Source organism: Grampus griseus (assembly GCF_964374135.1).
Source record: "Grampus griseus genome assembly, chromosome: 8".
NCBI lineage: Eukaryota > Metazoa > Chordata > Mammalia > Artiodactyla > Delphinidae > Grampus > Grampus griseus.
Genome location: NC_139002.1, coordinates 37,959,939 through 37,975,622, shown reverse-complemented (window position 1 = coordinate 37,975,622; position 15,684 = coordinate 37,959,939). Strand labels below are relative to the sequence as shown.

The 15,684-nt window shown below is 39.8% G+C and overlaps 1 protein-coding gene across 1 annotated transcript in view; it reads right to left on the bottom strand.

The window, feature by feature from the left end:
• Positions 1-2,462: 2,462 nt before the first annotated feature.
• MAML2 (mastermind like transcriptional coactivator 2) overlaps positions 2,463-15,684 on the bottom strand; it is a 361,538-nt gene continuing 348,316 nt past the window's right edge. Inside the window, exons 4-5 of the mRNA XM_082661014.1 lie at positions 11,601-11,712; positions 2,463-6,231 (exon numbers count right to left, since the gene is read on the bottom strand). Of these exons, the coding sequence (XP_082517140.1) occupies positions 5,213-6,231; positions 11,601-11,712 (1,131 nt within the window). The 3' untranslated portion in view covers positions 2,463-5,212. The remainder of the gene's footprint in view (positions 6,232-11,600; positions 11,713-15,684) is intronic.

Sequence of the window (15,684 nt, the reverse complement as noted above, 5' to 3'; positions counted from 1 at the left end):
CCTCCCTCCCTCCCTCCCTCCCTTCTCTTTCCCACTCTAACTCCATATAGTCTGATTGTATTAATACTCCCTCTGCTTCCAGGGATAGGCACTTGACCCGGGACTGGCCAATCAGACTGCAACTCCTTGGCCAAAGTGATTGTCCAGGGATGGGCACATGCCCTAATCAAAGCCTGTGAGATGTAAAGTTGGTTCAAGCTGGATGTGGAGTTATGAAGATATAAGTCTGGAGCTTCTAGCAGCCATCTTGACACCATGAGAGAGGGGCCTGCCTGAGAATGGAGCCAAGACTGAGGAAAGCAAAGGTGAGGGACAGAAAAGAACCAATTCTTTTTTTTTTTTTTTTTGCGGTACGCAGGCCTCTCACTGTTGTGGCCTCTCCTGTTGCGGAGCACAGGCTCCGGACGCACAGGCTCAGCGGCTGTGGCTCACGGGCCCAGCCGCTCCGCGGCACGTGGGATCCTCCCAGACCAGGGCACGAACCCGTGTCCCCCGCATCGGCAGGCGGACTCCCAACCACTGCGCCACCAGGGAAGCCCCAAGAACCAATTCTTGATGACGTTGTTACCTGCTGGATTCAGCTGTGTCTAAACCCAGAACTAGCTCCTGGCCTTTGCAGTTATGTCCATCAGTAGATTCCTTTCTTTAAGCCTATTTGAGATATGTTCTCTTTCCTTCCTTCCTTCTTCCTTCCTTCTTCTGTCCCTTTTGCTGAAAGAACCCTATGAAAACCGTCAATGGTTTTACAGTCTTTTATACATTTTTCTCCTTCCCTTTTCCTGAAAGAATTCTAAGTATTGTAAAAAGTTTCTATATATTTATGCAAAGCCTGGAGCTAATGATGATTCAATTTGGTAAAAAGCAAACTTAAAATGCTATTTATGTAAACAAACAAAAGCCCCCTTTTAATATTATTGCATACAGGTCAGGGACAACAGCATTTACTTTTAAAAATCTAAGGTCAATATGTTTCTTAATTCTCATGGTGTAATGTTTTAATAACGTTTTTATTGCCAGTGAAGTTAACAGTAGGGCACTACCTGCACTTTGTCTGCTATAGGAATTTAGGAAATGTATTTAAAAGACGTAACACTGCCATTTACAACTCACGAAAATTCATTATTATATACCCAACGGAGTATGCTACTCAAAGTATGGGATTTCTTCTCCCTATTAGGCAAATATTTTCTTTATGAAATTCTATGATTTCACAAGAAGATGCCCATTTAATATCACATCCCAGCTTTTGATCTTCAGAACTTGGACTTGTATGTAGTCAGTGGGCACCTACATCTACATTGTCTTTCTATTAGTCCACAGACTAGTTCTGGCTTACTTTTGATGAAATCTCATTTTCATATGATTTAATTTTCAAGCAGAGGGGTGCTTTGCTAAATAAAGTTGACTGGCAATCTGAACATTTTCAAAAGGTTGATTGAACACTGATTTCTATTTTAAAAATGATGCTTTGAGTCTCTTTGGTTAACTTTCCACTTAGCTTTGGAAAAATTTTTTGGAAAAATAATCAATCACAGAGTTTTAGAGTTGGGAAGAAATGTAAAGCTATCTCAACCGCAAGCCCTCATTTTTGAGTGAGGAAATACAGTCACAGAGATATAAAATGGAAATAGCAGATACAACGTTTAAGAATTTGTACTGCCTTTGCAAACACAGAGGAGGAAGAAGCTGAGCCTCTCTCTCTCTTGCGCTCACGTCTACCTTCTCATTTACTCTCAAGGATCCTTCCATGGGTACATACTAGGATTGACTGGATAATTTTAGAATTACATATTTCTTTCTCTTAATTTGTATGCCTTTTATTTATTTTTATTGATGTTGATTTTGTTTACAACCTTCCAGAGTCATTGATCAGGCACTACATAAAATATAAATTTTATTATTGCTCCATTAATAATGCTAATAAAAAGGATAATGTCACCCATCTCTTTTGGCAGAGGGGGAAGGAACAGTGGAACCCCAGCAACATATTTCAACAATGGAGCAAGAAAATTTGATAGAATGGTTTCCCTTGCCTCCTACAAAGGCCCATCTTTCTCTCAACCTCCTTGACTCCCAAGAAGGACTGTGTAAATATGCTCAGTGAGGCTGTGTTTACCTGGCCCTGTGTTCACTCAGCCTGGTCTGCCCAAATGCCACACAGCAGGCCAGGCAAAGGTCCGCCGTGCCTGAGAATTAGGCTGTGTTTCTCCAGTATTTAGTAGTTGCTGTGCATATGGGATCTTAATACAAACTTTCTAAGCGAAATAAAGAATATTGAAATGGGTCACATCAGCATTTCACTAGTATTAGAAGCTTCCCAGAGAATAAATTTGCCCATCAGAACTTTCTGTGATAGAGCAACAACATTGTTGGTGACTGAAAGCATGATTTCATACAAGAGAACCACTTCTGAATTTTTTAAACTATTTTTTTAACACATGAAATTACACGCGATACAAAATACTTGTCTTACAAGTTGAAATCTTTACAGTTATGGGTACAGTTACAGTAACGCAAGTAATATTAGTGCATTCACTTAGAGCAGAGTTATTTGTCTTCATTGGGCTTAACACAAAGCCAAGAATGAATTATTTGCTTAAATGACTTTCTAGTCTTTGAATTTAAAAAAAAAAAAGAAAATTACTTCTATCTCGTGTATAATGTGTCAGAATGATAAACAATGCCAACAGTTAAGTAGTCTGGTATTTCTGTAAAAGGGAAATTGTATTCCATAGCTTTTAAGTTGTAAATCCTTAAGTTTTGGTTGCATATGTCTATCAAATCGTCATTATCTCAGCTTTCAGGAAAATTACATCATCTTTGGTAATAGGCTGCCAACAAACAGAAACTATAGACTACACCATTTTTTCCAAAGAATCCTGTATTTTAATGAATAGCTGAATAAATAGACATTAATTATGAAATTCACATTAAGATAGAAGAAAATCCAAACATTTTGATTGCTCTCTCTCTTAAATTTGATAGCTACTACAAAACATACTATTTATGTTAGGGTAAAAATAAGCTGAATCACAGGAGTGTAACTGGGATGTGCTGGCAGATATATACAGTAACATGGAGGAGCCATAAAATAAAAGTGTTTATATGTACATAACTTTTTCCTTACTTTTTTGCATGGAGAAACACTGTTTTATAAAATGGGAAAACACACAGTAGACCACATGCAACAAGGACCAATACAATGTGCACAGCAGAATAATCAAACAAGACACAACTATGGGTTTAAAAAAGAATTTGGGAGCAGGAAAAAAAAAAAAAGGAAAGTTGAAACCTGGAATGCTTTCTTATTGAGGTTTCAGAATATAAATTTGTCTAACAAGCCTCTTGATAGTTTTCAAAAGTTCCCACTTGACCACCTAGGGTTGAAGTGTAAGAGCTAAAAATAAACCATCATATGATACAAAACTTTGTATATTAGCATACAAAAGGTAACAATTTACTTTTTGTATAAAATATAACCTTTTGATAGTATATTTATTTCACATATGTATAAATATAACCCAAAGAATATGCTTTAAGTATTTCTACCAAAATATTCTTTACAAAAGTTTACAAAACAAGTAATTTATTTATATTTACAACCTAGCACAGAAAAGATTCCGGGCCAGTGATGTTGGTATTGTGTAAAAGAGAGTGCTTCTAGACATTTTAAAGATTGCAAGAGGGCTTTGCAGAACTTTCAAAATGTGTTCTTTTTAGAAAGGTATTTAAAGAGTTATTAAATGATTTCAGTTAAATATCACTTGATAATTGAATACGAGAGTGTATAACTAAAATAGCTGAAGGTAACCTGTGTTCCTCTGTAATGAGGAAAATGATAGAGATATTTTGCATACATCCCAAATCAGCACACATCTTTGCCATTTTGCAGCTGATCTGTTACACAACTCAATAGGAACTCTTTCTTTGATACAGTGCTCAGCCCTGAGGGAGAAAACCTGGATATGAAGGGCCCATCTAGCATGTGGCAATGATTCATCACATCAGGGACAGAAGAATGAGTAGACTGCTATTAATAGATCACATTCTATTTAGCTGTTCACCCAAATAATGTGTCCAAATAAGGCCAGATTATTTTTTGTCTCAATTATGCTTTCCTTCAAACCCTATGAAATAGATTTGTACACACCCGTACCCACCATCCCTGGTCCTGACCTTTTGCTTCTTATCTTCAACCAAAACATGATACCTTCTACTGTCAGCTTTGGTCTCCAAACTTCCTTTTCTTACAAATCAGTCTCTGGTCATCAAAATAAGCAGAGAGGGCCAGGCTCAATTTCACTCAGCTTGGGGACTAACCAGCAGTCATCATCACAGTAAGCAACACCCCAAGTTATTTGTGGTCAAATACATCTCCTTTATAGCAATGCCCAATGTGGTGTTTTCCCTTTTAAGTAGTGAAATCTGATGCAGACACATGTGCACTAACATTTCAGTATGATTAGGATAGGTCGCGACTGAATCTAAGATTCAGAAACTGGATTTGGAAATTGGTTGTGGAAAAAAGTTGGCCATCTCTGCGTTCTTGTTTCATCACTAGACACAGCATCTTGAAGTATAGGATATGTGGGAAAACTGAAAAAGTGAGGGGATGAATCTGGGGAAGAAATTCTATAGTCCACTGGGTGTTCTCTATGTTCTCCAGTTTTCGTTTACTTAGGACACTGTTTGGTTACTCCAAACAAATCTGTAACATTTCAATCTACCCTGGAAGTTTTAGGAAACCTAAATGAAAAGACAAAGTGGAGGGATTAAACCACACTTCATATCTGTTAGAGAAAATTAAGGAATTTGTTGCTTGTTGCTTGGAACTAGTACCTCCGCATGACGTGGGGTTTAAACAAGCCAGAAGTTCTATTACTTTTCTTTCAGGGAGAAAAGGAGCTTGGGAAGCCTATTTTACACAACTAATTACACATCAACATCACAGTTCTGTTTGGATAAACTGGATACTGTGTCCTGGGGTGTAGACAGGGAAAAAGTGATCCCAATGTTTTACTTCCAGGTTTGAGATTTAAAACAAGCATTTGGACCAAAATGTTCACCGCTACAGTTACTTTCTGCTTTCCATTTTTAAGCCAAGGTATCTTCATAGAGTCCAACTAAAAGTCAACAGTTTGGCCTTTACAGAGTCCTTGTAAAATACTGCCTTTTAGTGCTTGGAGTTTGTGAATTGTCTCCCTTTTCTTCTTTAGGAGTTGTTCCCCAAGATTTCATCAAGGTTGATGTCTTTCATCCAGTCATCATTACCAGGCTCTGTCTTCAATAAAGAATCAATGAAATCAGCATCACTGTTTAGGGCAGGGCCCATGTTATCAGTTTGTTGGTTGAGAAAGTCAAAAGCTAAGTCATTACCATGGTCAGTTCCTTGAAAAGCCCTGGAACTTTGGTTGGGTGAAGGAAAACTGCCGGCTGTCAGGGATGATGGCTGGCTTATGCTTGTCCTCGACTGACTCAACCCTGTTCCTGACTGGCTCAAATTAGGCAAAATCTGTGTGCTTAGCTGATTGGGTCTGAGATTCAGACTTCTGAGTGGACCCATGTTTTGTCCATTTAACGTCTGGCTCATTTGGTTCATGGGTCTAATTTGCACTGCTGGTGTTAACTGATTAGGGGGAGCCACTGCTCTCTGCGAAAATTGCTGGCTACCTACCGCCTGTTGCAGTGACTGGTTTGGAGTATAGGCTGTAGGTGTGCCTGGGGGGAAGCGGACTCCTGTAGATTTCAGCGCTTCCTGCTGTTTGGTTGTTGCTTCTTGAGAGGCCCAGTTTGGTGCCGTTGTGTTGGATGTGATCATTACATTCGACGTTCTCTGTGCTGGCATGCTTGTCATACTATGGGTTAAGTTTGGTCTTAATTGTTGAGAATTGCCAACAGATCCAGCTCCAAAAGTGGCCACATTATTATTATTATTACTGGGCCCTAAAGTGGGTGGCCGGGGCATCAGAGGGTTGTTTTGATTTGCTATCAATTGGTTTGGGTTTCTGTGTTGGGTCAACTGATTCATTCCTGAAGTGACGCTGTATGTTCCAGGTTGATTGCAAGGCAGATTCCCATACATCCCTATGTTCTGAACTGCTGTGGATAAGGATGGCATTCTTGTCCCATGAGAAGTAGACATGAGGCTGGAATTTGGAGTTAAAATGGTGTGTGTTGAAACTGGGTTTGCCAAAGCCTGGTTAGAGTTTAAACTCACTGTTGATGAACCACCTGAGAAAAAGAAGATAATTATATTAGTTCATAACAGTAGGTTATCTCTTCTCTTATAGCGATTTACGATAGCTTGTCAGCTCTGAGACTGCCTTTGTGTGTAAGAACAAATAAAGAGAAATAATCATCATAGCATATTATATAAAAGGAATAAGACAGCTTTTGGGGGGAAGTATCACCCTAAGTTACCCCTTGGTCAAGAGTTTACACATTATAGAAGGAAGACTGAAATAGAATGGTTCTATTTTTTAGGCTTTATTCTTCTGGAATCATTGAGGGGAAGTGATAGTCAATCTTCCATTTTGAATTAGCTTTACTCTGTTTCAAGACCAAAGACTACAACTTTGATTATCCAGCTGTCATGAAGTCCATGCTACTGGTCACCCCTGGGTCCAAATTAGAACATGTGGATGCACCCTATACATGGCTACTAGATTAACGGTCCAAATCTATGGCCTTGAAAATCATGTCCAATTTTCATCTGCATCCCCACTCAAGAAACTTTCATAAGACAGGTAAATTCCCATCTCTTCAAACATCTGGAATTCAATGTAATCCATGCTCCAGTGATTATTTCCATACAGAAAGCACTCTGCTCTAGGAGGATTAGTTATTATCGCACTGTTATCCACACATCATGAACTACTTTGACTCAGCCATTTCCTTCTCATATGATGCCCTTCTTACCTCACCAAGCCCTATCTTTTCTTCAAAGGCTCAGGCCAAGGTCCAAGTTCCTTCATCAAGCTTTCCCTGATATTCCAGCCTCCTCTCTCAAGCTGCATTTGCTCTTTCAAGTTTTCATTTAGCATTTAGCTTCTGTATTGGGAAATACATGGAGCCTCAAAGTGCCAGCTAGTTATGTTGATACCTGTAAATAAGTGATTGAATGTGGAACCACTCAATCACAGTCTGCTGAATGAGGTTCCACCTATTGGATAGTGATTAACTGACACATTGAAATCTTGCTGGCTTGAGGAGGTTAAAATCATCATGGCAAGACATCTTGAGAGGCAGAAATGGAATGCCAGAAAGATAAATACAAGTGCCTGCTGGATGATAAGTTCCATGAGAGAAAGAATTTTTGCCTGTTTTGTTCACTGTCATATTCTCCAAGTTCAGTGGATGGTGCAAAGTAGGTATTCAATTGATATTTATTGAATGAATGAACGAGTGAATGAGAGATTGAGGCAAAGATATAACTTGGAGAAAGATACTCTTTTAAAGTACTCTCCCAGCAGAGAGGCAGGGAGGCACAGAGAATCAGAGATACTGAGAAACAGAGAACTAGACACACATATGAGTATCAGAATGGCAGTATGTGAAGAGAGCATGGTTGCAATTATAACCCTAGCATATGCCCTACTGCTTGAGGATAGCTAGCGTGGTACACACTTTGAAAGACTGAAGGCCTTGCTATTTGTTTTAAAATATGTCCCCACTAAGCTACACCCCCCTTGAAGGCAGAAACAGTCTCTTTATCTCCTTGTATCTCCAGGTTTAGCACAAGGCCCTGACTGTGTAGGGCAGTGTTTGATGAAGAGGGATCAGAGTCAGATAGGAGAAACTTGGACAATAACTCAGAGTGCACAGGCTGCTACTGAGATTAAGCAATATCAAGCTTGGTATCTGCAGGTTTCATGAGAAGAGAATTTCCATTATGGAAATGCTATGGAAAAAATTTCGAGGCTTTAAAAATCACTGCCTCTAGGGACTTCCCTGGTGGCACAGTAGTTAAGAATCCGCCTGCCAGTGCAAAGGGCTGGAATCTACCTGGTCCGGGAAGATCCCACATGTCACGGAGCAACTAAGCCCGTGCACCACAGCTACCGAGCCTGCGCTCTAGAGCCCATGAGCCACAACTACTGAGCCTGCGTGCCACAAATACTGAAGCCTGCATGCCTACGGCCCATGCTCTGCAACAGGAGAAGCCACCGCAATGAGAAGCCTGCGTACCGCAACAAAGAGCAGCCCCCCTTGCCGCAACTAGAGAAAGCCCATGCGCAGCAATGAACACCCAAGGCAGCCAAAAATAAAAATAAATAAATAAATTTATAATAAAAAAAAAATCACTCCCTCTAGGTGCCCCCTATTTTAACAATATGCCTTGAGAAGGTTTATGAGGAGAGCTGTATTTTTAAACAACTAGAATAGGGAGAATTTCCATAAAGATAAAAAAATATTAATCACAGTTAATATTTAGAAGCTCTTAATTTGTGGTAGAAATTGTTCTAGGTGTTTTTCATACATCATTTAAATTTATTTTTTATTTTATTTATTTATTGTTTTGCTGTACACGGGCCCTGTACACCGTTGTGGCCTCTCCCGTTGCGGAGCACAGGCTCCGGACGCGCAGGCTCAGTGGCCATGGCTCATGGGCCCAGCCGCTTCGTGGCATGTGGGATCCTCCCGGACTGGGGCACGAACCCGTGTCCCCTGCATCGGCAGGCAGACTCTCAACCACTGCGCCACCAGGGAAGCCCCATACATCATTTTTAATATTAACATCTGGGCAAGGTGATTATTATAGTACTGAGATTGAAATAAAAAATGATAAAAGAGTTTGTGTTGTGCTTGTTTATTTCTTCTCAGAAGGCACGTGAATTACAGTGCTCTAGAGTGGTGATTCTTACCCATCTGGGGGTTAGCAGCTGGTTGCTAAGGTCACCTCCCTCAGGAAAATGCCCATATGTACTATGGAAGAGACTTCTAGGTCCCTCCCAAATACCCAACCTTCCTGTCTTCTTTAGAAACAGAGCCTTGATTTTGCAGCAATGTGCCCAGCTGAAAAACCACATTTGCCAAACATCCTTGCTGATGGGGGGGTCCATATGAATAAATTCTGGCTAAAGGCAGAAGTTACTAGGTGATGGACTTCCCTGGTGGCACAGTGGTTAAGAATCCACCTGCCAAGGCAGGGGACATGGGTTCGATCCCTGGTCCGGGAATATCCCACATGTTGCGGAGCAACTAAGCCCGTGTGCCACAACTACTGAGCCTATGCTCTAGAGCCCACAGGCCACAATTACTGAGTCCACGTGCTGCAACTACTGAAGCCCGTGTGCCTAGAGCCGTGCTCTGCAACAGGAGAAGCCACCACAAGGAGAAACCTGTGCACCACAACGAAGAGTAGCCCCTGCTCACCACAACTAGAGAAAGTCTGTGTGCAGCAACAAAGCCCCAATGCAGCCAAAATTAACAAATAAATAAATTAATTAAAAAACAAAAAGAAGTTACTAGATGAGTGTCCAAAAAAACCTACTTTAAAAAGGGAATCTGACTCATTTGGGAGGCCATTTTACCTTTTCCCATCTTTCACCTTTCTATCTGGAATATGGATATGAAGACTGGTGATGTGGTGGCCACAAGGCAACCCTTAGGATGGAAGCTATATGCTCAAGAAGGTGGGGTAGAAAGACTAAAGAAGGCTGGATCCCTGATAACATGGTAGAGCCACCAAACCAGCCTTAGACTTCTATCCTTGGGAATCTTTTATATGAATGGAAAAAGAAAAGCACAAACATTCAGCTTGAATTTGATATAATATTTCAGATGGCTCTTAGCTTCCCCCAAAGCCACTGATAGGCCATGATATAAGAAGCCATGTTCCAAATAATACCCATATTGTCTTTCAACCTCCTTGAGGACAGACTCAGAGAATCCTGCTTTTGCCCTGAAGCAAAGCAATCTTAGAGAGTGGAATATATATATCCCGTTCCTAATTTTAGTGGAAAGAGGCAATCTGGTGCATTTGAAAATGTTTAAATAAATGAGAACAACATATTGATTACTACACTTAACAGGACCAGAAAATATTAATAAACAGAAATATTCACAGCCCCTCCTTCTTTAGAGAATCTCTTTTATGGCCTTAAGCAGAGAGAATTTAGGAAAATAGAGGACAAGCTTAGTTTACATGACAAGCCGCAGAGAGTTCTGGGCAGAAAGGCTCAAACAGATGCTGACTAGGGGAAGGCAGGGGTAGCAAAGGTTATGTTTAAAAGAGGTTCTTTTGGAGTTCAGAGAGTGGAAGGGAGGGATTTTAGGGGTAGTGTCTGCCACCTATGCTATATTGATACCCATTAAGAAGTTTTGCTTTATTTTTTGGGTTTTTTTTTTTAAACATCTTTATTGGAGTATAATTGCTTTACAATGGTGTGTTAGTTTCTGCCATATAACAAAGTGAATCAGCTATACGTATACATAGATCCCCACATCCCCTCCCTCTTGCGTCTCCCTCGCTCCCTCCATATCCCACCCCTCTAGGTGGTCACAAAGCACTGAGCTGATCTCCCTGTGCTATGCGGCTGCTTCCCACTAGCTACCTATTTTACATTTGGTAGTGTATATATGCCAATGCCACTCTCTCACTTCGTCCCAGCTTACCCTTCCCCCTCCCCCATGTCCTCAAGTTTTTGACCCACCTCCTAGAGAAATGGAAATAAAACAAAAATAAACAAATGGGACCTAATGAAACTTCAAAGCTTTTGCACAGGAAGGGAAACCATAAACAAGACGAAAAGGCAACCCTCATAATGGGAGAAAATATTTGCAAACGAAGCAACTGACAAAGGATTAATCTCCAAAATATACAAGCAGCTCATGCAGCTCAATATCAAAAAACAAACAACGTAATCCAAAAATGGGTAGAAGACCTAAATAGACATTTCTCCAAAGAAGATATACAGATTGCAAACAAACACATGAAAGGATGCTCAACATCACTAATCATTAGAGAAATGCAATTCAATGATACAATGAGGTATCACCTCACACAGGTCAGAATGGCTATCATCAAAAAATCTACAAACAATAAATGCTGGAGAGGGTGTGGAGAAAAGGGAACCCTCTTGCTTTATATTTTAAATGCAATCCACCTTTGGTATTTTTGAGAGACTTCCTAAAGACTTAATTTGCTTTTCAATTATTTTTTGGTGATAGGGCTATTTGTCTTAGGGAGATGAGCCCAAAGGTGGAGATGAAAAGATTGGGCACTATGTAAGTTACAAATGCGACTATGAGGGAGAAATGTCTGCTTACCTTACACTATCTGGGTCAAGATATGCTGTTGGGAGGAGAATGGTTGAACCTAGCAGTTAGAAAATATTTATGCTTTTTTGACTCTCACAGGTAGTCCTGAGAGCAGTGAAATATGTGAATAAGGAACAAAAATAAGCAAGAAAAACTGATGAGTAGACTAAAATAAATTCCAGTTTGGTCTTGATCTGAAAGTTAAATTGGAGTTAGAGAAGGAGTCTAAGAAAGATGTTACAATTAAATATGAGATGGGAGAAGGAGGAAATACTAACAACTGAACAGTTCTCTTCTTTGCACAGTTATGATTTTTATTAATTTTTAAGAACACTTACCAGAATACTGAGCTGTTGGCTGCATGTTGCCCACATTTCTTCTTTGGTCTTTATAATCTGGGGGTGGCCTTGTCAAATGTCTGTTTATCTGATCTTGTGGAGCAATTTTCTCCTTGAAAACACAAATGAAAACATATTAAACAGCATTGTTACTTTCTCGGTTGTAAAAATGTATAGATTCATAAAAGTAAGAATATAAGAAAAATTTTGCAGTCATAGTTGTGAATCATGGATCTTACTTAGTTTTTATTCATGATTTGCAGTCAGAGTGGTGAATCATGGACCTTATTTAGAGACAAAACTTTTCAATTTCAATTTCCTGCATGAAAGTGTAATTTCTACCTCTCCTTAACATTCAACATGTGTTTTGGGTCTTGTAACTACTCTCATTTTCTTTATTTTGCAATTAGCTTTCAGCGAGGACAAAATTTCTATGAATTCTGAGATGAGGATTTCTATTTTTGTTTTGTAGCACACCTGATATACTTTGGTACTTATATATAATATTGGTCCTACCAAGTGTGTAAGGTGTAGGAATAAGATTGCCAGATAAAGTGCAGGACACTCAGGCATTCTATGTTTTAATTTGCTAACTCTGGCAACCTGAGATTGGAGGAGATAACTTATCAGATACTGATATAGGCATTCTGTGCCTATTACCTATTTTTTCCCCCTCATAAACAACCATTGAAAGTAAGTATGGTTATTCCCACCTAAAAGATAAGGAAATGGAAGCTTCCTTAGGTTAAGTAACTTGCCCAAGATCACACACTGGTAGAACCAAAACCAAATCCTGAGTCAAAAACTTAGGCTTTCCAGTCACACAATGCAAGGACCTCTTGCTGCTTCGTTTCTCTGCGCCCCATTCTCAGAGCCCAGAAATTTCCCAGTCTCCCTTCTTTTCTTCCTTCTGGAATCAGCCACCTTTAGATCTTTAGAGTAGGTGAGTTTGGGGGCTAACAGAGGAAACAGGGGCCTTCTTTTTATAGTGTCAGTGGCCCCAGCCAAAGATCACCAGGAATGTAGAGGGAAGAACAAATCTGACTCCATATTAGATCTGGCCCTTTTCCTGTGCTTACTCCTGCTGGCTCTGCACCTTTTATAAAAGAATGTTGCCTACAGCCTGAAATATACAGGATAGCCTATTCTCAGGGCTCTGACCTTTAAGAGTCCATTCATATAGCGATAGGAAGTTACAGAACAGAGAATAACATTTGTCTTGTTGGAGGTTTACGGGGAACATGTGACTTGACCTACTTGGATAGCTGCAAAAACAAAGGATTCCGACGCCAAGAAGTTTACAACAACTAACAACGCCCCTCCCTCACCTTTCTTTAAAAGTCCTTTGCTGAAACCCTTCAAGGAGTTTGGGGTTTTTTGGGCACAAGCCACCCATCTCCTTGCAGTAAACCTTTCTCTGCTCCAAACTCTGACGTTTGGGTTTGTTTGGCCTCGCTGTGTGTAGGGCACATGAATTTGCGTTCAGGAACAGGAACATACCTGTTGGGTTTATCACTCACTGGAGCCAGGAAGAAGGCACATCACGGGGGACCACAGGGTGTCTCAGCAGGAGTGTATTAGAAAGAACCTATTATAGGATTTGGGCTTTGACTGGGTGATTTAGGGAGGGTCTAAGGAAGCGAGGATTTGTTCTAGGTTGTAAGCTGTCAGAAAGTGAGGTTGATTCTATGACTGATTAAAGAATTATTTGTCACGCATTTAGCAAAAGAGGGGAATTTTTCCTATTTTGTGAGTTGCACAGTGACCTTGTTTATGTCTGTTTTTAGACAAAATTATGAAGTGGCCTTTTGTCTCATTTTATCATGGTCTCAGAGCAATCCTATCTGAGCTTAGTGTTCTGTAAAATTGTTTACGTCCAACAGAGAACAAAATAGCCTGGCTGTGAGTGTTGTATCAGTTCTGGACATCAGGAGATTCTTTTCTCAGGATGGATCAGGAAGTTTTTAGAATGGCTTCACTGAAACTTTGCATGAACCCCAAAGCAACCCCCTTTTTCAAAGATAAAAATAATTGGCATAGGTATACAGAGAACAATATAATTATAGAAAAGTCAATAAATAGAAAAGAAAACCTTGTAACAGATGGGTTAATTAGATGGAAGCCAAATGTGGGCTGCCCAATTTAGAACCCACTTAAACCATGTATTTCTCAGTTTCCCAACAAATTCCAAACCTTCTAAGTAGAATAAATCTACTATAAAGGAAAAAAAGTGGCTTTAAAACAACAACAAACCAAATTCAAATTCTTGTTTCTAAGGAAAAAGACTTGAAAGACTCACAGGGATTTGGGGGCATCAAGTAATTCATATAAAACACAATTTTGATGAGCTAAGTGTAAATGAATCAGAAGCATATGGATTACATTTCTTTTAAATATGGGTTTACAAATTAAGGGAAAAAGTGGTTGGTGAAACTCTTTCTGGTTTTGCCCAAACCCTAAATGTTTAAGAAACAGCTTGAGGTGTTCCATGAACCCAAATGTGGCAATATGCAACCATTCCTGCTGTAAACTATTGTGCAAGCTGACAGTTTTGATTTTTATGCCAACATGGGACTTTCTGAAATCTTCTCTTTTTCAAAAGCATCTATCATATTTTCCTATGCAATGAGGTGTTTCTGTTGTTTCTATTGTAGAAAACAGAATTCACGCGTGTGTGTGAGTGATAATCAGGCCATTGCTGCTCCATGAAAGACTGGATTTCAAGTCTGGGTTTATTTTTACATACGTTCAATCTACTTATTGACTTTTTATTCTCCTGAGGGGTTATTTAGGTTGTTCAAAGTGTTAACATACACAGCTCTGGAAACTTGAGTTTCTTAAAGTACTTGTTCACAAATGAGTTAGAGTTAATGGCCTTGCGCATGGACAAGAACTGCCATGCTGTCACTTTGTGCTGAGGGGCAGCAAAGACCAGACTTCAACACTGAATGGAGACTGCTCCATTTGCCAGAGAAGGACATCCCCATTCTACGCAAGTGTAAACTCACAGGCCATCCCTGAGGTTACTTCTGTGCAACACGAAATTTAACTTCACAACTAATGTCTCATGATAACCCAATATCTTGGACCCAAAAAGCTAACATAGAAATAATCTTCTGTTGCCCACATCTGTTCTGCTTCAGTTTCGCTATCTCAAAATGTAAAATATGGATAATTTTAGGACCTTTCTCATACTCCTATTGTAAGGATTAATCCTTTACCGTAAAAGCGCAGCATGGTGCTTGGCACATAGTAGGTGCACAAAACGTGTTGGTAATTATGATGTCCACTGTAACAAGTACTACTCATCTCTCTTCTTTGTGCTTCATTGGTGGGAAAATAATAGAAAGTACGGGATAATACACTTTCATGAGAAAATGTCTCAATTTAGGAGCCTATGTGGCCTTGCCAACTGACTGCAAATGACTACAAAACATATGCTAATGTAAAGTGGCATCAAAGACTGTTTCTTCCTGGATATGCTAAAAAGCACAGGCACCCTCAATGTCCGCCAAACAAAAAGAAATGTGAATGGTTTATAAAAATCACAAAAACAGCAGCCTCATTCTCATTCATCTCTCACAGCTTAGCTACTGCCCTTTGCACCTGTCCCAGCGGTGACTCAACTGGGACTCCATGGGAGTTAGGACAGTGCCAGTACAGGACCCTCATGGAATGTTTCCTCGCCTTTTAATGAGAGCTGAAAATCCAGAAATTCAACCTCTGCCTGTTACAAGTCAACAAATTAGTAGTGTTGATGGGAATGATGGAAGTGTACCCAGTAAGCCAATCTTAGATTGTATGTTTTTCTCTCCTACTGCCCTTGTTTCTTAGCTATTTTGTTTATGAAGATCATAAAAAGGGAGGGAGTGGGTAGGAGGAGTGGAGATTTCAAAACTATGACTTATAGTAGAAATTAGTTGTGTCACTTAGCAATCCAGTCAGTGGTTCCCCTACAACTTAGGGCAACATTCAAGGTCACCTATAAGTTTATTTCTCACTATTCCTTGTTCAAGATCAAATAAGTTTATTTCTCATTATTTCTTCTCACATGCTCTGGATTCCAAACTTAATTCCATTTGTC